Source organism: Nerophis ophidion, linkage group LG13, assembly GCF_033978795.1.
Source record: "Nerophis ophidion isolate RoL-2023_Sa linkage group LG13, RoL_Noph_v1.0, whole genome shotgun sequence".
Lineage (NCBI taxonomy): Eukaryota > Metazoa > Chordata > Actinopteri > Syngnathiformes > Syngnathidae > Nerophis > Nerophis ophidion.
The window spans coordinates 13,284,029-13,308,116 of record NC_084623.1 but is presented as its reverse complement, the minus strand read 5'-3'; the positions used below and the strand labels follow the sequence as shown (position 1 = coordinate 13,308,116).

At 37.0% G+C, this 24,088-nt stretch overlaps 1 protein-coding gene across 1 annotated transcript in view; it reads left to right on the top strand.

The window, feature by feature from the left end:
- Nucleotides 1-22,692, top strand: part of LOC133564249 (uncharacterized) — a 31,236-nt gene extending 8,544 nt beyond the window's left edge. The window contains exons 3-6 of the mRNA XM_061918433.1: nucleotides 12,616-12,672; nucleotides 14,748-14,840; nucleotides 18,286-18,471; nucleotides 18,550-22,692. Of these exons, the coding sequence (XP_061774417.1) occupies nucleotides 12,616-12,672; nucleotides 14,748-14,840; nucleotides 18,286-18,471; nucleotides 18,550-18,678 (465 nt within the window). The 3' untranslated portion in view covers nucleotides 18,679-22,692. The remainder of the gene's footprint in view (nucleotides 1-12,615; nucleotides 12,673-14,747; nucleotides 14,841-18,285; nucleotides 18,472-18,549) is intronic.
- The last annotated feature ends 1,396 nt before the right edge of the window (nucleotides 22,693-24,088 follow it).

Here is a 24,088-nt window from a genome sequence, read left to right as displayed (position 1 = left end):
CCCCATAAATTTTTGAGCTATCTATAACAAAATTAAAGGAACACAATTAAGCCTCTTGTGAGCCACTTGATCTGTCCCTGTGGGTGGAGGCGGAATCTCGAGCATACGTAGCCACTTGTTCCTTCTTTGACTGCGGACATTTCCTGGAAGTTGATTTACAATTTCCCCCATAACTTTTTGAGCTATCTATAACAGAATTAAAGAAACACAGTTAAGCCTCTTGTGAACCACTTGATTAGTCCCTGTGGGTGGAGGCGGAATCTCGAGCATACGTAGCCACTTGTTCCTTCTTTGATTGCCGACATTTCCTGGAAGTTGATTTACAATTTCCCCCATAACTTTTTGAGCTATCTATAACAAAATTAAAGGAACACAGTTAAGCCTCTTGTGAGCCACTTGATTTGTCTCTGTGGGTGGGGGCGGAATCTCGAGCATACGTAGCCACTTGTTCCTACTTTGATTGCGGGCATTTCCTGGAAGTTGATTTATAATTTCCCCCATAACTTTTTGAGCTATCTATAACAAAATTAAAGGAACACAGTTAAGCCTCTTGTGAGCCACTTGATTTGTCTCTGTGGGTGGAGGCGGAATCTCGAGCATATGTAGCCACTTGTTCCTACTTTGATTGACGACATTTCCTGGAAGTTGATTTATAATTTCCCCCATAAATTTTTGAGCTATCTATAACAAAATTAAAGGAACACAATTAAGCCTCTTGTGAGCCACTTGATCTGTCCCTGTGGGTGGAGGCGGAATCTCGAGCATACGTAGCCACTTGTTCCTTCTTTGACTGCGGACATTTCCTGGAAGTTGATTTACAATTTCCCCCATAACTTTTTGAGCTATCTATAACAAAATTAAAAGAACACAGTCAAGCCTCTTGTGAGCCACTTGATTTGTCTCTGTGGGTGGAGGTGGAATCTCGAGCATACGTAGCCACTTGTTCCTACTTTGATTGCCGACATTTCCTGGAAGTTGATTTATAATTTCCCCCATAACTTTTTGAGCTATCTATAACAAAATTAAAGGAACACAGTTAAGCCTCTTGTGAGCCACTTGATTTGTCTCTGTGGGTGGAGGCGGAATCTCGAGCATACGTAGCCACTTGTTCCTACTTTGACTGCGGACATTTCCTGGAAGGTGATTTATAATTTCCCCTATAACTTTTTGAGCTATCTATAACAAAATTAAAGGAACATAGTTAAGCCTCTTGTGAGCCACTTGATTTGTCTCTGTGGGTGGAGGCGGAATCTCGAGCATACGTAGCCACTTGGTCCTACTTTGATTGCGGGCATTTCCTGGAAGATGATTTATAATTTCCCCCATAACTTTTTGAGCTATCTATAGCAAAATTAAAGGAACACAGTTAAGCCTCTTGTGAGCCACTTGATTTGTCTCTGTGGGTGGAGGCGGAATCTTGACCATATGTAGCCACTTGTTCCTTCTTTGATTGCGGACATTTCCTGGAAGTTGATTTATAATTTTCCCAATAACTCTTTGAGCTATCTATAGCAGAATTAAAACAACACAGTCAAGCCTTTTGTGAGCCACTTGATTTGTCTCCGTGGGTGGAGGCGCAGTCTCGAGCATACGTAGCCACTTGTTCCTACTTTGGTTGCAGACATTTCCTGGAAGTTGATTTAGAATTTCCCACATAACTTTTTGAGCTATCCATAGCAGAATTAAAACAACACAGTGAAGCCTCTTGTGAGCCACTTGATTTGTCTCTGTGGGTGGAGGCGGAATCTTGAGCATAAGTAGCCACTTGTTCCTTCTTTGATCGCGGACATTTCCTGGAAGTTGATTTAGAATTTCCCCCATAACTTTGTGAGCTATCTATAACAAAATTAAAGGAACACAGTTAAGCCTCTTGTGAGCCACTTGATTTGTCTCTGTGGGTGGAGGCGGAATCTCGAGCATACGTAGCCACTTGTTCCTACTTTGAGTGCCGATATTTCCTGAAATCCGCCTATGACGTTTTGAGCTATTTACAGCAGAATGAAAGAAATTGAGTGTTTGGTGTGTTTTTAACACTATCTCACCTATGAAGGGTAATTTCTGTGTTCATACGAAAGCTATTTTTGGACATCCATTTATATAACTGAAGATTTTGCGTTGGAATTTTGTGAACTGGATTTTTTTTTTTTTACATCAAATTATACTGAAAATTTCATTGAATAAACATACATGAGCAAAACTTCAGTTTGTTAAAATACAGTGTTTAAAAATTCCGCGTGTAAAAAAAACTGAATTTCAGACACTGAATTTTTACATACTCATTGTTTTTGTATTGAATTTTTATACACACAACATTTTTTCTACACTGAATTATTTTTACAAAAATTTTTTACACTATGGATTTGTAAGCACACCAATTTTGCTTACAAATGTTTTGGGGGGCGTGCTTAAAAGGGGAGGAGTATATTTACAGCTATCCATCCATCCATTTCCTACCACTTATTCCCTTTGGGGTCGCGGGGGGCGCTGGTGCCTATCTCAGCTACAATCGGGCGGAAGGCGGTGTACACCCTGGACAAGTCCCCACCTCATTACAGTATGTGTAGAAATGTTTATTTATAATTGAATCACTTGTTTGTTTTTCAATAACTTTTTAGTTATTTTTATATCTTTTTTTCCCAAATAGTCCAAGAAAGACCACTACAAATGAGCAATATTGTGCACTGTTATACAATTTAATAAATCAGAAACTGATGACATAGTGCTGTATTTTACTTTTTTATCTTTTTTTTCCCAACCAAAAATGCTTTGCTCTGATCAGGGGGTACTTGAATTAAAAAAAAAATGTTCACAGGGGGTACATCTCTGGAAAAAATGATGAGAACCACTGCTCTAAAAGTCGTAGATGTTATTGTCACATATGGATGCACAGTATTGTCCTGTTTAAGAGTGTCACAACATTGCTGTTTACGGCAGACGAACTGCTTGACGGTCGACGAAAACGTGACTGCTGTTGTTGTGTGTTGTTGCCGCGCTGGGAGGACGTTAATGAAACTGCCTAACAATAAACCCACATAAGAAACCAAGAACTCGCCCTCGATCATTCTACAGTTATAACGTCATTGGGCAGGCACTCTGTTTGTATTGTGGGAAAGCCAACGCGAAAACAGGCTGTCGACACGTCACTCGGGTCCGCATGGAGCTGGAGGGGGCGTGGCCTCCAGCTCGGCCTGAATTTCAGGAGAAAATTTGTCCCTGGAGGTTTTCGGGAGAGTCTCCCGGAAAATCAGGGAGGGTTGGCAAGTATGACATGCGTTCATTCATAGTTTTAATGCCTTCATTGACAATCTACAATATAAATAGTCATGAAAATAAAGAAACCCCATTGAATGAGAAGGTGTGTCCAAACTTTTCTTGTACTGTAAATATCACTGATTTTTACTGTACTTCAGTGGGAAATACAACACAATAGAAACACAAAACTCCAGAAAGAAACTGCGGTATGTTTAAGCAAATGAAAGTGCAAACTCACCTGGAAGTTTGAAGCACTCCATTTATTTACCATATTCTTATTTAAATTGATGAGGGACTGGAGCCTAGCCTCAGACCTCTTCAGATTTTGAGTAGCCAGGCACAACGTGAGTTATTGCCAGCTGGCTTTGCTACATTATAGCTCAGATTAGTGACCCGACTTCTGTCTTGCTGACTCTGCAAATGAGACATCCAATCAATAACCCAATATTGATTCACAGTTGTGCAATCTAATTTCTAAATGGCAAACACCGCGCCATCCGAACAAATAACGGTGCCACTTCACATCGCTCGATGCCGAGCATCAGACAACAAATGTTGATGAATTATAAAAATGGTTTTAAAACAACTAGTAATTAACGCAATACAATGACCACAGGACAAGGGAGTGAATGCAATACGCCAACATGACATTTTGACTGCTTATACACAAGATAGTCAAAACCACAAGTTCTACTTTGCTTTAAAGGCCTACTGAAATGATATTTTCTTATTTAAACGGGGATAGCAGGTCCATTCTATGTGTCATACTTGATCATTTCGCGATATTGCCATATTTTTGATGAAAGGATTTAGTATAGAACATTGACAATACATTTTGCAACTTTTGGTGGCTAATAAAAAAGGCTTGCCTGTACCGGAAGTAGCAGACGCTGTGCGCGTGACGTCACGGGTTGCGGAGCTCCTCACATCTGAACATTGTTTACAATCATGGCCACCAGCAGCGAGAGCGATTCGGACCGAGAAAGCGACGATTTCCCCATTAATTTGAGCGAGGATGAAAGCTTCGTGGATGAGGAAAGTGAGAGTGAAGGACTAGAAAAAAAAAAAAAAGACGAGGGCAGTGGGAGCGATTCAGATGTTATTAGACACATTTACGAGTGAAGTGAATGATATTTATATAGCGCTTTTCTCAAGTGACTCATAGCGCTTTACATAGTGACACCCAATATCTAAGTTACATTTTTAAACCAGTGTGGGTGGCACTGGGAGCAGGTGGGTAAAGTGTATTGCCCAAGGACACAACGGCAGTGACTAGGATGGCACAAGCGGGAATCGAACCTGCAACCCTCAAGTTGCTGGCACGGCCACTCTACCAACCGAGCTATGCTGCCCCAGGATACTAGGATAATTCTGGAAAATCCCTTATCTGCTTATTGTGTTACTAGTGTTTTAGTGATATTATATGGTCGTACCTGTACAACCTGAAGGTAGGCCCTGCACCTTTCTTCAGCACCAGTCGACAAGTGGTGGCGATGCCCATCTCTGCCTTTCGCAAGGGACCCTCTTCGAAACACGATCTTTCGAAATGATCGCTACATAATACATTGTACTTTGTGTGTGTGTGTGTTTCAAACCAACCGTGTTCGCTTGATATCTCCGTTCCATAGTGAAGCTTGACTGTCATCTTTCGGGAATGTAAACCATGAAACACCGGCTGTGTTTGTGTTGCTAAAGCCGGCCGCAATACACCGCTTCCCACCTACAGCTTTCTTCTTTGATGTCTCCATTGTCCATTGAACAAATTGCAAAAGATTCAGCAACACAGATGTCCGGAATACTGTGGAATTTCGCAATGAAAACAGATGAGCTATTAGCTAGGAACGATGCTGGAACAAACTGTCCTCTACAATCCGTGACGTCACACGCACGCCTCATCATACCGAGACGTTTCAGCCAGATATTTCGGCGCGAAATTTAAAATTGCAATTTAGTAAAGTGGCATGTGTTGCAATGTTAATATTTCATCATTGATATATAAACTATCAGACTGCGTGGTCGGTAGTAGCGACTTTCAGTAGGCCTTTAATCAGAACTAGGGCTGTAAAAGATAATGCAATAATAATGTGTTAATTATAAGTTCCTTTAATGGCACTACTTCGCTTTCTCACCCTCGGGCCATTCCTTAGCATGGTACAATGTTGCTGTGTTGAAACCGATACCCATAACTTCCGATGTTACATTTTAAAGCATTTATCGTCCGATAATATCGGCAGTCCGATATTATCGACCATCTCTATTCACCATATGTAGGACATAATATGATTTAATTCATTGACTTCATTAGCAGTCCACATTGTGTGTTATTGCGTGAAACTGGCATCTAAACTTATTGTAGCTCCTCTTCTCTAAGCAAGTGCTCCAACAGCAGGAATACACATTCTGTATTCCTACAATATACATTGTTTTTTTTTTTTGTTTTTTTTTTTACAATTGTCATTAAAATCGTGTTTATGTCCTTTTTTTGTTGCGCTGTTTAAAAAAAAAAGTATATTGTTTAAAAAACATTTCATTAAAACAGTACACTGCAAAAACTGAAATCTAAGTAAGATTAAATATCTCAACTAAGGAGGATATTTGCTTATTTTCTGTCTGATAAGATAATTCCTCTCACAAATAGATTTTATGTTAAAGCAGGGGTCGGGAACCTTTTTTGGCTAAGAGAGCCAATAAGCCAAATATTTTCAAATGTATTTCCCTAAGAGCCATATAATATTTTTTTTAACGCTGAACACAACTAAACGCTTACATTTTTAAGTAGAACCAACATTTCCAGAGTATAATAGGGCTCTTATTCTTTGTAATGACATTGTTATTCTGTAGCTAACTGTGGAGGGGGCGTGGCCTGCGGGCCTGCAGCAAAGCAGGATGTTGCCAGGACCGGCCTCGAAATCAGCGACAGGTGCCTAGATGGCCCACCTGGGCCTTGTTATCTAATCACCTGTCGCTCTGTTATAAGCAGCAGCCAGGAGGAAAGACGGGGTTGGGGCTGGAGCCAGAGGGCGAACGAGGACGAAAGAGAAAAAGACAATTGCTAGAAAGCAACTGAGGGACTAATTGAAAAAAAATACAATATTTTAACCCTAAAACAGGCTCTCATGTCGGTGCTTGGTGGTCTGAAGAACCCCCAGGAGGGCAAGCCCAACACTAACCAATAATAAATAAATAACTTCTTACCATTAACGCAAGTTCTTGAACATAAAAATGCATGAGAATGTTTTATATTTTGAATGTTATTTTTAACACTGTGGAATTATTCATTACTTATCGTGTTAAGCAATGTCAGCTCAGATTCATCCGAGAGCCAGATGCAGTCATTAAAAGAGCCACATCTGGCTTTAGAGCCATAGGTTCCCTACCCCTGTGTTAGAGTGTTTTACTTGTTTTAAGGGTTTTGGTACTAAATGATCTCAGTAAGATATTACAGCTTGTTGCTGAGATTTGACGACCTATATTGAGTAAAACATGCTTGAAACTAGCATATCAATTGTTGCAAAGCTTTGTAATCAACACTCACAAGTATAAAACTACTTTTTTAAAGCAATATGTTTTTATTTCAAGCATGAAAAAAAAAAATCATGACTTTGACACAATTTTGTCTCATAATTAATACAGACGACAGCCAAATGGACTTTTGCTGTTTTATTTTCAATGAAAAAAATAGAAAATACATACTCGTATAGTAGTAAAGTTGTAAAGGGGCGGCATAACTCGGTTGGTAGAGCGGCCGTGCCAGCAACTTGAGGGTTGCAGGTTCGATTCCCGCTTCCGTCATCCTAGTCACTGCCGTTGTGTCCTTGGGCAAGACACTTTACCCACCTGCTCCCAGTGCCACCCACACTGGTTTAAATGTAACTTTAGATATTGGGTTTCACTATGTAAAAGTGCTTTGAGTCACTAGAGAAAAGCACTATATAAATATAATTCACATTAGTGAGAATATACTTATTTTAAGGTATTTTTGGGTTCATTGAGGTTAGCTAATTTTACTTGTTTTGGAAAGTCTTGACAAGCCACATTTTTTTGTTCTATTGGCAGATAATTATGGTTCGTTCAGATAAAATACCCCTAATTTTTGTATTTTTTTTTCTTGTTTTTGAACACTGACTTATTGCAGTGTTGTATAGGTATTAAAAATGTTTAAATTATCCGTCAAGGGTACACTTGTTAAAGGTGAAAAATTATATCTATCTGCAAATCTCGATTCATTTTGATTTAAAGTATGGACAAAATGTGATTAATTGTGAAAAAATGTTTTACTCGTTTGACAGCCCTAATCATAACCACACTGCAAAAAGTCAGTGTTTAAAAACAAGAAAAAAAAATACAAAAATGAGGGGTATTTTATTTGAACCAAGCAAAATTATCTGCCAATAGAACAAGAAAATTGGGCTTGTCAAGACTTTCCAAAACAATTAATTAAGTGCACTTTTCTTGGTAGAAAAAAAAAGACCGTTTTGCTCAATATGCTGAAAAATATTCTTAAATTAAGTAAATGCTAGTGTCATTATCTTGACATGATATGCGCTCGGCATCATGATTTTTTTTTCATGCTTGAAGTAAGAAAATATTACTTTAAAAAAGTAGTTTTATACTTGTGTTTGAGACAGTTTTGCAACAGTTGATATTCAAGTTTCAATCATGTTTTACACAATATAGGTCATAACATTTTGCTAGTTTTGGAAAGTCTTGACAAGCCCAATTTTCTTGTTATATTGGCAGATAATGTTGCTTGGTTCAAATAAAATACCCTTTTGTATTTGTATTTCTTGTTTTTGAACACCGACTTTTTGCAGTGTTGTATAGGTATTGAAAATGTTTAAATTATCCATCAAGGGTACACTTGTTAAAGGTGAAAAATTATATCTATCTGCAAATAATATCGATTCATTTTTATTTAAATTATGGACCAAATGTGATTAATTGTGAAAAAATGTTTTACTCGTTTGACAGCCATAATCATAAGTCAAAAAAAAAGTCTGTGTTCAAAAACAAGAAAAAAATACAAAAATTAGGGGTATTTTATTTGGACTTTGCAAAATTATCTGCTAATTGAACAAGAAAATTGGGCTTGTCAAGACTTTCCAAAACAATTAACATTAACTAACCTCAATGAACCCGAAAATACCTTAAAATAAGTATATTTTTAGTAATAACAAGTGCACTTTTCTTGGTAGAAAAAAAACACCTTTTTGCTCAATATGTTGAAAAATATTCTTAAATTAAGTAAATGCTGGTGTCATTATCTTGACATAAAGATATGCGCTCGGCATCATGATTTTTTTTTCATGCTTGAAGTAAGAAAATGTTACTTTAAAAAAGTAGTTTTATACTTGTGTTTGAGACAGTTTTGCAACAGTTGATATTCTAGTTTCAAGCATGTTTTACACAATATAGGTCATAACATTTTTGCTAGTTTTGGAAAGTCTTGACAAGCCAAATGTTCTTGTTATTTTGGCAGATAATGTTGCTTGGTTCAAATAAAATACCCTTTTGTATTTGTATTTCTTGTTTTTGAACACTTACTTTTTGCAGTGTTGTATAGGTATTAAAAATGTTTAAATTATCCGTCAAGGGTACACTTGTTAAAGGTGAAAAATTGTATCCATCTGCAAATAATATCGGTTCATTTTGATTTAAATTATGGAAAAAATGTTTTACTTGTTTGACAGCCATAATCATAAGTCAAAAAAAAAAAAAAAAGTCAGTGTTCAAAAACAAGAAAAAAAATACAAAAATTAGGGGTATTTTATTTGACCTTTGCAAAATTATCTGCTAATTGAACAAGAAAATTGGGCTTGTCAAGACTTTCCAAAACAATTAACATTAGCTAACCTCAATGAACCCCAAAATACCTTAAAATAAGTATATTCTCACTAATAACAAGTGCACTTTTCTTGGTAGAAAAAAAATGCCTTTTTGCTCAATATGCTGAAAAATATTCTCAAATTAAGTAAATGCTAGTGTCATTATCTTGACATAATGATATGCGCTCGGCATCATGATTTTTTTTTCATGCTTGAAGTAAGAAAATATTACTTTAAAAAAGTAGTTTTATACTTTGCAACAGTTGATATTCGAGTTTCAAGCATGTTTTACTCAATATAGGTCGTAAAATCTCAGCTACAAGCTGTAATATCTTAGATCATGTTGGACCAAAAGCCTTAAAACAAGTAAAACACTAATATAAAATATGCTTAGTGAGAAGAATTATCTTATCAGACAGAAAATAAGCAAATATCACCTTTATTTGAGATATTTAATCTTACTTAGATGTCACTTTTTGCAGTGCATGCATGCAGCTATAATATAACCCATTCTGACATTCACATCATTTGGTAAACTGGTTTATTCTTAATGTGTTGGTGTAAATATATGTAAGACCTTTGCATGAACCAAAGAGGTGTATCTTTTCATGCCATGATTTACCAAGCGAAGACATCAATTCTAAAAGTGAAGTCTGTGTCCCGTGAAATTATGTCATGGATTCCAAGTGAAATGTGGTTTAGATGTCACTGGATATATCTAAGACTGAGCCACGTGTGTGTTTACATGTGGCTTTAGACAAAGTAACTCACGTAACAACATTAATGGAGCAGTCAAACACAAATAAAAAAATACCAAAATCCGTCAAAATGTAACGCAACATTAACTCTGTTAGTTTTTTAAATCGCATCTCTGAGGAGATTATGGATTGCAAAAACAATTTAAAATGAGTGAAGTAGCAGTTTCCATGTGGTATATTGCTCCACACCAGCTACAAAGTTCCATGTATAGTTTTCAGGGTAATAAATTATCCATACTGGAATATGAATGTGAGGCCGATATCAACCCTTCGAGCTTGGTGGAATAAACTGATTAGACATTAAAAAAAAATCAGTTGACTTAGACGCATTTTTATGTAGGGTTTTTCACCATTTCCTGTTGTGGTTCATGACCAACGCACAGCATTTGTTTTATACGACATTGAACTGTAAATAATGGTACAATGTACAACAAAAGTTGAATTAATTATATTTCAAATAAATTGAAATCAATTTATCTGTGCTTATCTCCCACAAAACCATCATTTTAAAATATGACGTATGTCTTTTAAGAAGAAAAACATAAAATATATATATTTCAATAAAAAACAGTACATATATATATATACATGTCTTTCTCAAAGTCCTTTAATTCCTTGACTGTGGGTGTGTTTTTGGTAGATTCGAATCCGTAAGTTTCCTTTTGCCTTCCTTTTTGTTTCAGGGTGGAGGAAAAAAGGTGCTTTCCACCGCATCCTTCTTAGGAAGTGTTCCGTCTTTTCTATGAGTCTTTGCCTGTAGTCCTTCTGCGCGGGTATGGGAATGTTCTTCGTGGAGTATTCGATGCTGAATTTTTCCTTTTCGGATCGTCGTACAGTGCTTAACAAATGTAAATTTGGAGCGGGATATGTCTTGATTGGATTATCCAGAGAATAGTGCTCGATACCGTGGTAGAGCGTAAAAAGAGCAGAAAACGAAACATCATCTGGTACAACCCCCCATTCAGCAAAAACGTCTCAACCAATATCGGCCACAAGTTCCTCACTCTGATCGACAAACACTTCCCCAAAGGTAACACCCTAAGAAAAATATTCAACAAGAACAACATTAAATTGAGCTACAGCTGTATGAATAACATACAGCAAATCATTTCAAACCACAACAAAGCAATTGCAAAAGGACTGCCTACCCCCAGACTAAACGACTCTGAAACCAATAAGGAATGCAACTGTCGCAAGAAACCTGATTGCCCTCTCAACGGGGGATGCATACAAACATTAGTCGTTTAGCAAGCAAAGGTAACACGCAAAGACATTAACACATCCGACACGTGCGTAGGATTAACCGAAGGAGCGTTTAAAACCAGATGGAATAATCACAAGGCCTCCTTTAGAAACCAGACTTTGCGGAATTCTACAGAACTCAGCAAGCACATTTGGAACCTCAAAGACAATAATGTTGAATATTCAATAACATGGCAAATTCTTGCATCCAGCACACCTTACAACAGTGGTAATAAAAGATGCAACCTATGCTTAAAAGAGAAACTGTTTATTATATATCATCCAGACCTGTCATCCCTCAACAAGCGCAGTGAAATCATATCAACATGCCGTCACATGTAACACATGAGCCAATCACCATGCCCCTACGCCTGCCTGTACCCACCCACTCTGTGCCCTATATAAACCATTGTATGTGAATGCTTACATTAAAATCTCCTGATGATTGAGGGAACCCCTCATGAAACAGTTCTGTTGAGATGTAGTCTTGTTATTTTTCTCACACATACATATATATACACACACACACACACACATATATATATATATATATATATATATATATATATATATATATATATAAAATGCATGGTACAACAAAAAAAAAAAAACATGACTTTCTGTAGAAGTTAAGGAATTAGATTAATCAAGAAATTGATTCCTAAATGCAAAGTGCTAGTGTTAGCTAACTAACCCTGCTTTTTCAATCTGGGCAATCCCAAATATTATTTGTCGATCTTTAAGATGGAAACTGTAGCTGCCATTATGATGTGCAGTGATGTTTTGAAATGACCGTAATTCTTGAAATATAAAGAGTATTTTAATGGTTGGAATCTGCGCTTTTAGATTATATACTAGTTACTATGGTAATTTGATTAATTACTATGGCAATCTAAGTCACAGCAGTTCAGACGAGGCACCAAGCGGAGCGTTTCCACAGACTGTTTTCAGATCGGCCCGCCTGAAATACGGGTGTCAGGGACAGACGCGGAAGGAGATTTTTACAAAGTTCCAAAGCTTAGTGATATATCAGATTGTAGGTGGGGTTTTTTTTTACCCTTTACGTTCATATTTTGCCGTGTTTGTTGCATGTTTGTTGCGTTTGCTCGATTGAAAAATGTCAATCAAGAGGGGGTGCGACGTTCATTTGTTGTCAATATTCAGTGTTTTATCGTTCATAGTTAATATTGTAAATCCCACATTCTTTATTTTCGTGGATATTCTGGGTGTTTCATTTAGTAAAAAAAAGTAAAATTCCATTCCCTCTTTAAAGGCAGTCCGTCATAACGTTTTTAGCGGTCAATCAGACATCATAAACAGGGCCAGAGACACATTTTTTCTCTAAATTTGGACCTCTGAGTCAAAATAATTCCCCAGCCCTGGTCTAACATATACATAATCATATGGTGAGTTATTTAACAAATAAACATATTCACCACTGATTTGTTACCTCTGCTTGTTTTAAATATCTAATGAACAGTACTATATTTTAATCTCCATTAAAATGAATCAACACTTTTGTTTTTTTTCTTCAACAGCCAGTAAACAATGCAGATTTCATCACTCCAATTGACATTGATGGAGAAGTTCACCAGGTATGGTCCTTATTAACATATACATATATATGTATATGTATATATGTGTGTGTGTGTGTGTATATATATGTGTATGTATATGTATATATATGTGTGTGTGTATGTATATATATATGTATATGTATGTATATATGTGTATATGTATGTATGTATATATATGTGTGTGTATATATATATGTGTATATATATATATATGTGTGTATATGTATATGTATGTGTGTGTATATGTATGTGTGTGTGTATATGTATATATATGTGTGTGTATATGTATATATATGTGTGTGTATGTATATATATATGTGTGTATATGTATATATATGTGTGTGTATATATATGTGCATATATATATACATATGTTTATATATATATGTATATGTGTCTTGTGTCCAAATAAATGATTGCTTCAGTTTAGCAAAGAATAAGCCTGAGTCTTTGGATGGTTGTAAACAGCGTGCAGCTATTTCAGTGGCTAATGCCGCATGAAGTCCCACAGACATCACTGGCCATAAATCTCACACTGTGGTGTATATTATTCCCTAATTTGTACTGAGGAATTATATTGCATCACGGTAAATAGTCCCCATACAGCAGGGGTGTCTAAATCATTTTCGTCGGGGGTCACATCATAGTTACGACTGCCCTCAGAAGGATGCTTGGAACTGTAAAAAATAGATAAAATATATAATAATATATGTTATCATGTCACCCTCTACGCCTTAAAAATATAAAATGCTTATATTTACATTTAACAATCTACATCAACATTTTAAGAGTTTTTTTAAGTTAGTTTTTTCGAAAACAACAACAAAGTGCCACGTTTTGGATGAAATCAAACCAATTTATTGCACATGAACACTTGTGCTTTTCTGACTTATTTTATGACAAATATCAAGTTTTTTTCAGTAGTTTGTCGTTAAGTGTACAAACGAACAACATTTAGCGACAGTTTATGCTAAACAAAAATGTTTTTGTAACATTGTTAATCTATGACACTGCTAATACTAACTCAGGATTCTTATTTACACATCGATTCAGAATGTTCAAAAATCAATGTTTTTGTATTTTTTATACTATATATTCATATATTATATATATGTATACATATATAATTAATACATATATTTGTATATGTATGTAAATATATGTATATATATACATATATATGTATATATATGTATGTGTATATATATGTATGTATATATATATGTATATACATGCATATATACACTTATATATATATGTATATGTATATGTATATATATATATGTATATACATTTATATATAAATAAATACAGGGGCTATTTCATCCATATAAGCCTGTTTTGCAGGTTTCCCTGCTGTTCAGGGGAGTTTTCCTGACCTAACGTATATTCCGCTCTACCCTGGTATTGAGCACTGTATAACGGCTGAACCATAGTTACCTCGACTTTATATATATATATATATATGTATATGTATATGTATATGTATATGTATATATATGTATATGTATATATATATATATATATATGTATATATATGTATATAGGTATATATATATATATATATGTATATATATATATAGGTATATATATGTATATATATGTATGTATTTTATTTATTTATTTTTTTTTTTTCAAGACTACTTTTTAAAAAATACTTTGTCCAGGCCACGCCCTGCGATGAGGTAGCGACTTGTCCAGGGTGTACCCCGCCTTCCGCCCGATTGTAGCTGAGATAAGCGCCAGCGCCCCCCGCGACCCCAAAAGGGAATAAGCGGTAGAAAATGGATGGATGTCTAGGCCACCCCTATGCAATCCAAAACAGCTTTTCTAACCTGTAACCTCGTTTGAAAAAGTTTTATCGTAAATATTTTACAAAATGGCACATTGTGAAAATCGATTTGAATCGAGTTGCCACCCAAGGATTGGAATCGGATTGGATCGTTAGGTGCCCAAAGATTCACACCACTAATGTTAATGCATATCTTAAATAAAAAGTATTCAAGATGGTCAATTAGTACTGTTTGTCTGTATCAATAATGCTACAGACTGACGTTTTCACTTATTCCTCATCTTTTTGTCTTTCTACCCAGGTGTATGTGTCGAAGAGACCCCATGTTGATGAATTCCTCAAGCGGATGGGGGAGATGTTCGAATGCGTTTTATTCACCGCAAGCCTCTCAAAGGTTAGTTGGCTCTGAAACTGAGCTGTACAAAGTTGACTGGAAGGTGCGCGGCTAAGAACGTGGTCCACACCGTGAGGAATTCGGCAGCTGCTGTCGTAAAATCCGATGTTCAGAATTACTGGGGGTCCGTTTTGCGTGTTGGGGGGTTGTTGACTTACCATAAAACACCTCGCACACAAAGGGTACGGCTTACATAAATAATTCCAGGTCCAATTTTACAGTCAAGGGCAACGCTATAGGGCGCAAATAGCACTGAGAGCTGTTCAAAACATGTAGCCTTTTAAAAGATACTAAAGATAATTACTAATTGAACTTGTCAGAGAAATATTTATTGACTGCCGCTAAGTGCTGTCACTGATATGTTTGATGCCTTTAACTACGTGAGGGAAGCAAAACAGGGGCAGAACTTACTAAAGTTATTTTCATTTAATAGCAAAAATATCCAAATAAAATACTTTACAAAAAGACACTACATAATAATGGAATCTTCATCGATTGGAGCTTGTAGTTGGCTTATAAAAATGTAAAATAAAATGTGTCGATACTGAATTCGGCTCCACTTTTCCAAACACGCTAACTCAATGCTCATTTTCATGCTATCGATAAGATATTAGCGATTTCAACACCTGTAAATTTGGTAATGAAAAATACAACTAAGATGGTGTGCGCTAAGGACAATACTTATAGAACAAACACTTTTTAGAGCGCAACAAAAAACAAGACTGGCACCTCCAGCTTCATGCACTGCAAAAAGTCAGTGTTCAAAAACAAGAAAAAGAAATACAAAAATTTGTAGTATTTTATTTGAACTAAGCAAAATTATCTGCCAGTAGTGTGACGCTTGGGTGGCATCGTGGTGATGTTTTGTTCTCTCGTGGGTGCAGCGGAGATGGAACGCAGCGTGAAGGTAGGAATGATAACTTATTTGTACACTAAAGAACACTATAAAAGAAACTAAGAACAAAGGCACTTGCACAAAGGCACTTAGACAAAACAAACAGAAGGCATGTAAACTAGGGACATAAACAGTCTCAAAAGTAGATTACCACAATGCGGGAAGAGCGACGTCATCTGTTGCGTGGAAGCAAATAAGAGTCCGAGAACGAATGGCAAACAAAGGCAGTCTTAAATAAGGAGATAATCACAAATCAGGTGCGCGTAAGAAACAGAAAGCAAGTGACACTAATTGGGCAATTATGACAACGGAACAAAACGGGAAGTGCCACCAGGAACTAAGGACATCAAATAACAGAATGTGATGTACGAACAGAACAAAAACAGAACATGGCATGATCCAAGTCGTGGATCATGACAAATAGAACAAGAACATTTGGCTTGTCAAGACTTTCCAAAACAAGTAAAATTAGCTAACCTCAATGAACCCAAAAATACCTTAAAATAAGTATATTCTCACTAATAACAAGTGCACTTTTCTTGATAGAAAAAAAGTGACCATTTCGCTTTATGTTGAAAAATATTCTTGAATTAAGTAAATGCTAGTGCCATTATCTTGACATCATTGTTTTATTTTCCATGCTTGAAGTAAGAAATTATTACTTTAAAAAGTAGTTTTATACTTGTGAGTGTTAATGACACAGCTTTGCAACAGTTGATATTCTAGTTTCAAGCATGTTTTACTCAATATAGGCCAAAGCCCTTAAAACAAGTAAAACACTCCAACATAAAATCTGCTTTGTAAAAAGAATCTTCCCATCAGACCAAAAATAAGCAAATATCACTCTTATTTGGAATATTTCATTTTATTTGAATTCAGTTTTTGCAGAGTGGCTACTTCCAAGCAATGGCAACACACTCTAGCTTTTGCACCACTGCCATCTAATGTCTTGGAATTGCTACTGCGTGCAAAGCCTAGAATACAATACTCGCAAATGAAACTCAGAAGTTTAAGAAAACAACATAACTATAATGCTCACATAAAATGTTTTCCCCCTCAAAACTCAACAGTGCACTTTAATACCCGAGTCTTTGATTGATTGATTGATTGATTAATTGATTGAAACTTTTATTACAGTACATATTCCATACAATAGAGCAGGGGTAGGGAACCTATGGCTCTAGAGCCAGATGTGGCTCTTTTGATGACTGCATCTGGCTCTCAGATAAATCCTAGCTGGCATTGCTTAACACGATAAGTCAGTGTTTTTCAACCTTTTTTGAGCCAAAACACTTTTTTTTCATTAAAAAAATTCTGAGGCGCACCACCAGCAGAAAACATTAAAAAAAATTGTTCTCGCAATAGCTCTTGTCTCTATGTAGGTGTACTGTCAAGCCGTAACTTATTTTGAGTTTTTTCGGTGTTTTCTTGTGTGAGTTGCGCTCCTATTTTGGTGGCTTTTCTTCTTTTGTTGGTATTTTCCTGTCGCAGTTTCATGTCCTCCTTGAATGCTATTCATCGCGCGTGCTTTGTTTTTACAATCAAGACTATTTAAGTTGTGCGGACGCACTTCTTCTTTGTGTGGACATTGTTGATTGTCATGCCATGTACGGATGTACTTTGTGGACGCCGTCTGCTCCGCACACTGTAAGTCTTTGCTGTCGTCCAGCATTCTGTTTTTGTTTACTTTGCAGCCAGTTCGGTTTTAGTTTTGTTTTGCTTCAATGCCTTTTCTTAGCGGCACTCGCCTTTTTGTTTATTTTTAGTTTAAGTGTTGGATACCTTTTTACCTACATGCAGCCTCCCGCATTTTGTAATCACGACATACCATGTTCCCGACATCTACAAAAGCAATTAGCCACCTACTGACATGGAAGAGTATTACACATTTACTCTGCCGAGCACTACACAGCACAGACACTCAATAACAGCACATTTTTGAATTATAGTTATGGGTTTGCAAAAAATATTATCAACCCAATTAGGTGAATTTACATAAACTCTCACAGCGATAAGTAATGAATAATTCCGCTGGTAATCACAGTGTTAAAAATAACGTTCAAAATATAAAACATTATCATGCATTTTAATCCATCCCTCCGTTTTCAAGAAATCGCATTAATGGTAAGAACTATTTTATTAATTAGCTTCAGAATGACAATGTTATTAAAAGAAGAAGATACCTATTATATTCTTAAAATGTTGGTCTTACTTAAAAATGCACACATTTATTTGTATTCAGTGTTAAAAATTATTATATGGCTCTCTCGGACATACATTTTATAATATTTGGCTTTCATGGCTCTCTCAGCCAAAAAGGTTCCCGACCCCCGCAATAGACCAATAAATGGTAACACCCGAATACATTTTTCAATTTGTTTAAGTCGGGGTTAATCAATTCATGATAAAGGCGCCTAATGTACGGAACATTTCTGGTTTTGCTTACCGACCTCGAAGCTATTTTAGTTGGTATGTGGTGTAATGATAAGTGTGACCAGTAGGGTTGCCAACCCCCTGAAATAACCGGTAAGTTTCTTTCTGTGGCAACAGTACGCGGACCCCGTGTCGGACATCCTGGATAGATGCGGCGCTTTCCGGAGCCGTCTCTTCAGGGAGGCCTGCGTCTTTCACAAAGGGAACTATGTCAAAGACCTGAGTCACTTAGGGAGAGACCTCAACAAAGTCATCATCATCGACAATTCCCCGGCCTCCTACGTCTTCCACCCGGACAACGCGGTACGCTCTCCCCGAATTCCTTCTCTGCCATAAAGTTTTTCTCAACGTTTGCTTCCACCGTGTTGCTGAATCCTACAGGTTCCGGTGGGCTCCTGGTTTGATGACACGTCAGATAGCGAGCTCCTTGACCTCATCCCCTTCTTCGAAAGACTAAGCAGCGCCGACGACATTTACGATCTTCTCAAGGAACAGAAAGCTCTCGGATGAAAGAGGAATCGTGTGCAAGTTTTAACGCCGTGTCATTTGAGTGACATGGAAAGTTGAACAAGAATTTGTTTGCCTGCAACTTGCACCGGAGCGTGCGTATCTCAAGTTCTCTTTTCCGAGAAACTGGGAATCGAGTACAGACACGAGCCGAGAAAGCCCGAGGCAAGATGGTTATGCACCGGAAATTCCGGACTATAAGCCGCTACTTTATTCCTACACTTTGCAGACCGCGGCTTACAAAAATGGCGCAGCTGATTTATGGACTTTTCTCCACTGAAAGGCCACAATTCAAATAGTTAAAAAAAAAATTAAACAAGCTTCATCGTTTCTACTGGTACGGATTCTTTATTCATATCTCCAAGCAATGTTTGTAAGTTTTACAATATAACTAAAACAATTCATATTCACTAAAACGTCCCATTTGTGATGTCTGTCTCTCTTCTAAGAAACTGGAAATTGAGTACGAACACGGACCGAGAAAGCCCGAGGCGAGATGGTTGCATACCGGAAATTTTGGATTATAAGCTACAACTTTATTCCTACGCTTTGTACACTGCCGCCTACAAAACGGCGTGGCCGATTTATGGATTGTTCTTGACCGAAAGACCACAATACAAATAGTTTAAAAAATGTAAACGATCAAAGACAGGAGTGTTATTTCATTTGAAACGAGTTTTCTATTGCAGATGCTAAACTACCTTTCTGGTTAGACTGAACTTTCAACCGGAAGTAGAAGTGCCATTCCTTCTTTTAGTCATCCACACTATAGCTTCATCGTTTCTATTGGTTCGTATTCTTCACTTAAAACTCCAAGAAATGTTTAAGTTTTCCAATATAACTAAAACAATTCATACTTACTAAACCATCACACGTGTGATGTCTGTCTCTTTTCGAAGAAACTGGGAATCGAGTACAAACACGGACCGAGAAAGCCCGAGGCGAGATGGTTGCGTACCGGAAATTTCGGACTATAAGCTGCTACTTTATTCCTACGCTTTGTACACCGCGGCTTACAAAACGGCGTGGCCGATTTATGGATTGTTCTTGACCGAAAGACCACAATGCAAATAGTTTAAAACATTTAAACGATCAAAGACAGGAGTGTTATTTCATTTGATCTATTGCAGATGCTAAACTACCTTTCTGGTTAGACTGAACTTTCAACCGGAAGTAGAAGTGCCATTCCCTCTTTTAGTCATCCACACTATAGCTTCATCGTTTCTACTGGTTCGGGTTCTTCACTTATAACTCCAAGCAATGCTTGTAAGTTTTAAAATATAACTAAAACAATTCATACTTACTGAACCATCACATATGTGAGGTCTGTCTCTTTTCGAAGAAACTGGGAATCGAGTATAAACACGGACCGAGAAAGCCCGAAACTGGATATTGAGTACAAACACGGACCGAGAAAGCCCGAGGCGAGATGGTTGCGTACCGGAAATTTCGGACTATAAGCTGCTACTTTATTCCTACGCTTTGTACACTGCCGCCTACAAAACGGCGTGGCCGATTTATGGATTGTTCTTGACCGAAAGACCACAATACAAATAGTTTAAAAAATGTAAACGATCAAAGACAGGAGTGTTATTTCATTTAAAACAAGTTTTCTATTGCAGATGCTAAACTACCTTTCTGGTTAAACTGAACTTTCAACCGGAAGTAGAAGTGCCATTCCTTCTTTTAGTCATCCACACTATAGCTTCATAGTTTCTACTGGTTCGGGTTCTTCACTTATAACTCCAAGCAATGCTTGTAAGTTTTACAATATAACTAAAACAATTCATACTTACTAAACCATCACACGTGTGATGTCTGTCTCTTTTCGAAGAAACTGGGAATCGAGTACAAACACGGACCGAGAAAGCCCGAGGCGAGATGGTTGCGTACCGGAAATTTCGGACTATAAGCTGCTACTTTATTCCTACGCTTTGTACACCGCGGCTTACAAAACGGCGTGGCCGATTTATGGATTGTTCTTGACCGAAAGACCACAATGCAAATAGTTTAAAACATTTAAACGATCAAAGACAGGAGTGTTATTTCATTTGATCTATTGCAGATGCTAAACTACCTTTCTGGTTAGACTGAACTTTCAACCGGAAGTAGAAGTGCCATTCCCTCTTTTAGTCATCCACACTATAGCTTCATCGTTTCTACTGGTTCGGGTTCTTCACTTATAACTCCAAGCAATGCTTGTAAGTTTTAAAATATAACTAAAACAATTCATACTTACTGAACCATCACATATGTGATTTCTGTCTCTTTTCGAAGGAACTGGGAATCGAGTACAAACACGGACCGAGAAAGCCCGAGGCAAGATGGTTACGTACCGGAAATTCCACACTATAAGCCGCAACTTTATTCCTACGCGTCACACACCGTGGCTTACAAAAATGGCACGGCTGATTTACGGATTTTTCTCCACTGAAAGGCCAAAATTCAAATAGTTTTAAAAAAATCAAAGAAGCTTCATAGTTTCTACTGGTACGGATTCTTGACTTATAACTCCAAGCAATGTTTGTGAGTTTTACAATATAACTAAAACAATTCATACTTACTTAACCGTCACATGTGTGATGTCTGTCTCTTTTCGAAGAAACTGGGAATCGAGTACAAACATGGACCGAGAAAGTCTGAGGCAATATGTTACATACACAGAATTCCGGACTATAAGCTGCTACTTTATTCCTACGCTTTGTACACTGCCGCCTACAAAACGGCGTGGCAGATTTATGGATTGTTCTGCACCGAAAGACCACAATACAAATAGTTTAAAAAATGTAAACGATCAAAGACAGGAGTGTTATTTCATTTAAAACGAGTTTTCTATTGCAGATGCTAAACTACCTTTCTGGTTAGACTGAACTTTCAACCGGAAGTAGAAGTGCCATTCCTTTTTTTAGTCATCCACACTATAGCTTCATCGTTTCTACTGGTTCGGGTTCTTCACTTATAACTCCAAGCAATGCTTGTAAGTTTTACAATATAACTAAAACAATTCACACTTACTGAACCTTCACATATGTGAGGTCTGTCTCTTTTCGAAGAAACTGGGAATCGAGTACAAACACGGACCGAGAAAGCCCGAGGCAAGATGGTTGCGTACCGGAAATTTCGGACTATAAGCTGCTACTTCATTCCTACGCTTTGTACACTGCCGCCTACAAAACGGCGTGGCCGATTTATGGATTGTTCTTGACCGAAAGACCACAATGCAAATAGTTTAAAACATTTAAACGATCAAAGACAGGAGTGTTATTTCATTTAAAACAAGTTTTCTATTGCAAATGCTAAACTACCTTTCTGGTTAGACTGAACTTTCAACCGGAAGTAGAAGTGCCATTCCTTCTTCTAGTCATCCACACTATAGCTTCATCGTTTCTACTGGTTCGGGTTCTTCACTTATAACTCCAAGCAATGCTTGTAAGTTTTACAATATAACTAAAACAATTCACACTTACTGAACCTTCACATATGTGAGGTCTGTCTCTTTTCGAAGAAACTGGGAATCGAGTACAAACACGGACCGAGAAAGACCGAGGCAAGATGTTACGTAGCGGAAATTCTCGACTATGAGCCGCTACTTTATTCCTACGCTGCCCTTCTGTTTAGACTGAACTTTCAACCGGAGGTAGAAGTGCCATTCCCTCTTCTAGTCATCTACACTATATTTTCTTGTAATCAGACCATATTTACGGTATATTAGATGGAAATTTTACCTGACTTGACGGGTCTGCCTGGTTAACTTGAGCGAGGATGAAAGATTTCTGGATGAGGAAAATGAGAGTGAAGGGTTAGAAAAAAAGAAAAAGACTAGAGGGCAGTGGGAGCAATTCAGATGTTATTAGACTATTTTACTAGGATAATTCTGGAAAAATCCATTATCTGCTTATTGTGTTACTAGTGTTTTAGTGAGATTATATGGTCGTACCTGTACAACCTGAAGGTAGGCCCCGTAACTTTCTTCAGGTGGTGGCGATGCCCATCTCTGCCCTTCGCAAGGGACCCTCTTCGAAACACGATCTTTCGATATGATCGCTGCATAATACACTGTATTTTGTGTGTGTGGTCCAGTCCAACCGTGTTCGCTTGACCGCTCTGTTCCATAGTAAAGCTTGACTGTCATCTTTCCGGAATGTAAACAATGAAACACCGCCTGTGTTTGTGTTGCTAAAGCCGGCCGCAATGCACCGCTTCCCACCTACAGCTTTCTTCTTTGATGTCTCCATTGTTCATTGAACAAATTGCAAAAGATTCAGCAACACAGATGTCTAGAATGATGTGGAATTTCGCGATGAAAACAGACAAGCTAATAGCTGGGAACATCATACCGAGACGTTTCAGCCGGATATTTCGGCGCGAAATGTACAATTGCAATTTAGTAAACTGAAAAGGCCGTATTGGCATGTGTTACAATGTTAATATTTCATCATTGATATATAAACTATCAGACTGCGTGGTTGGTAGTAGTGGGTTTCAGTAGGCCTCTTAACAAACACAATAAAAAAAACAAAGAACTTAAACAATGAATGAGCTAAACAAGATAGTGAAAAAGCAATACGGTAGAAGGAGTCGAAAATAAAAAAAATAAATTACAAATTAAAATAATAAAAATAAAAGTTTGACACATTAAAAAAAAAAAAAAAAGAACGTCACTTTTTGCTACCAATCTGATACAAAAACCAGATTGAAAAAATGTATTGTCATTTTTTGTAACTCATTTATGTTTGCTCGGGGGTCAAGTGGGATACTGACAGGTATTGCAGATGGTAAAAATAAAAGTGAAAAATGTATGCGGCTCTTGACGGAGTTATTGCAATGCTTTATAGCAGTGGTCCCCAACCACCGGGCCGCAGAAGAATTTTTTATATAAAAAAAATAATAATAAAATGTTTTTCTTTTTTCTTTTATTAAATCAACATAAAAAACAAAATATACACTTACAATTCGTGCAAAAACCACAAAAACCTCCCTTTTTTCATGACAAAAACGTCCCTTTTTTATGACAAAGAAGGACACCACCCGCGGCCGCGGGAAAAATTATTAAGCGTTGACCGGTCCGCGGATACAAAAAGATTGGGGACCAACTGCTTTATAGTGCAAAAACTTTAAAAAAATATGTATTTTTGGAGCAGTTTGCGGTGTGGCAGTAGTTTATTTTTGTGACAATGAAGTGTATGTAAGAACTCGTTTGTGCATGTGGCTTTTAATACAAGCTGTAAAATAACTCCCAGCTGTTTGAATAAATCTTTGTAATTTGACATTCTTGATGCCTTGTTTTGTATTGGTTTTCTTTGTGACTTATTATATTCTTAATAGTGAAAATAGCGATATTAAGTGCATATTTCATTTAAAAGTTAAACTTTTTTTAAATTTTATTTTGTAGTTTTGAGGTTGTCCTTTGCTG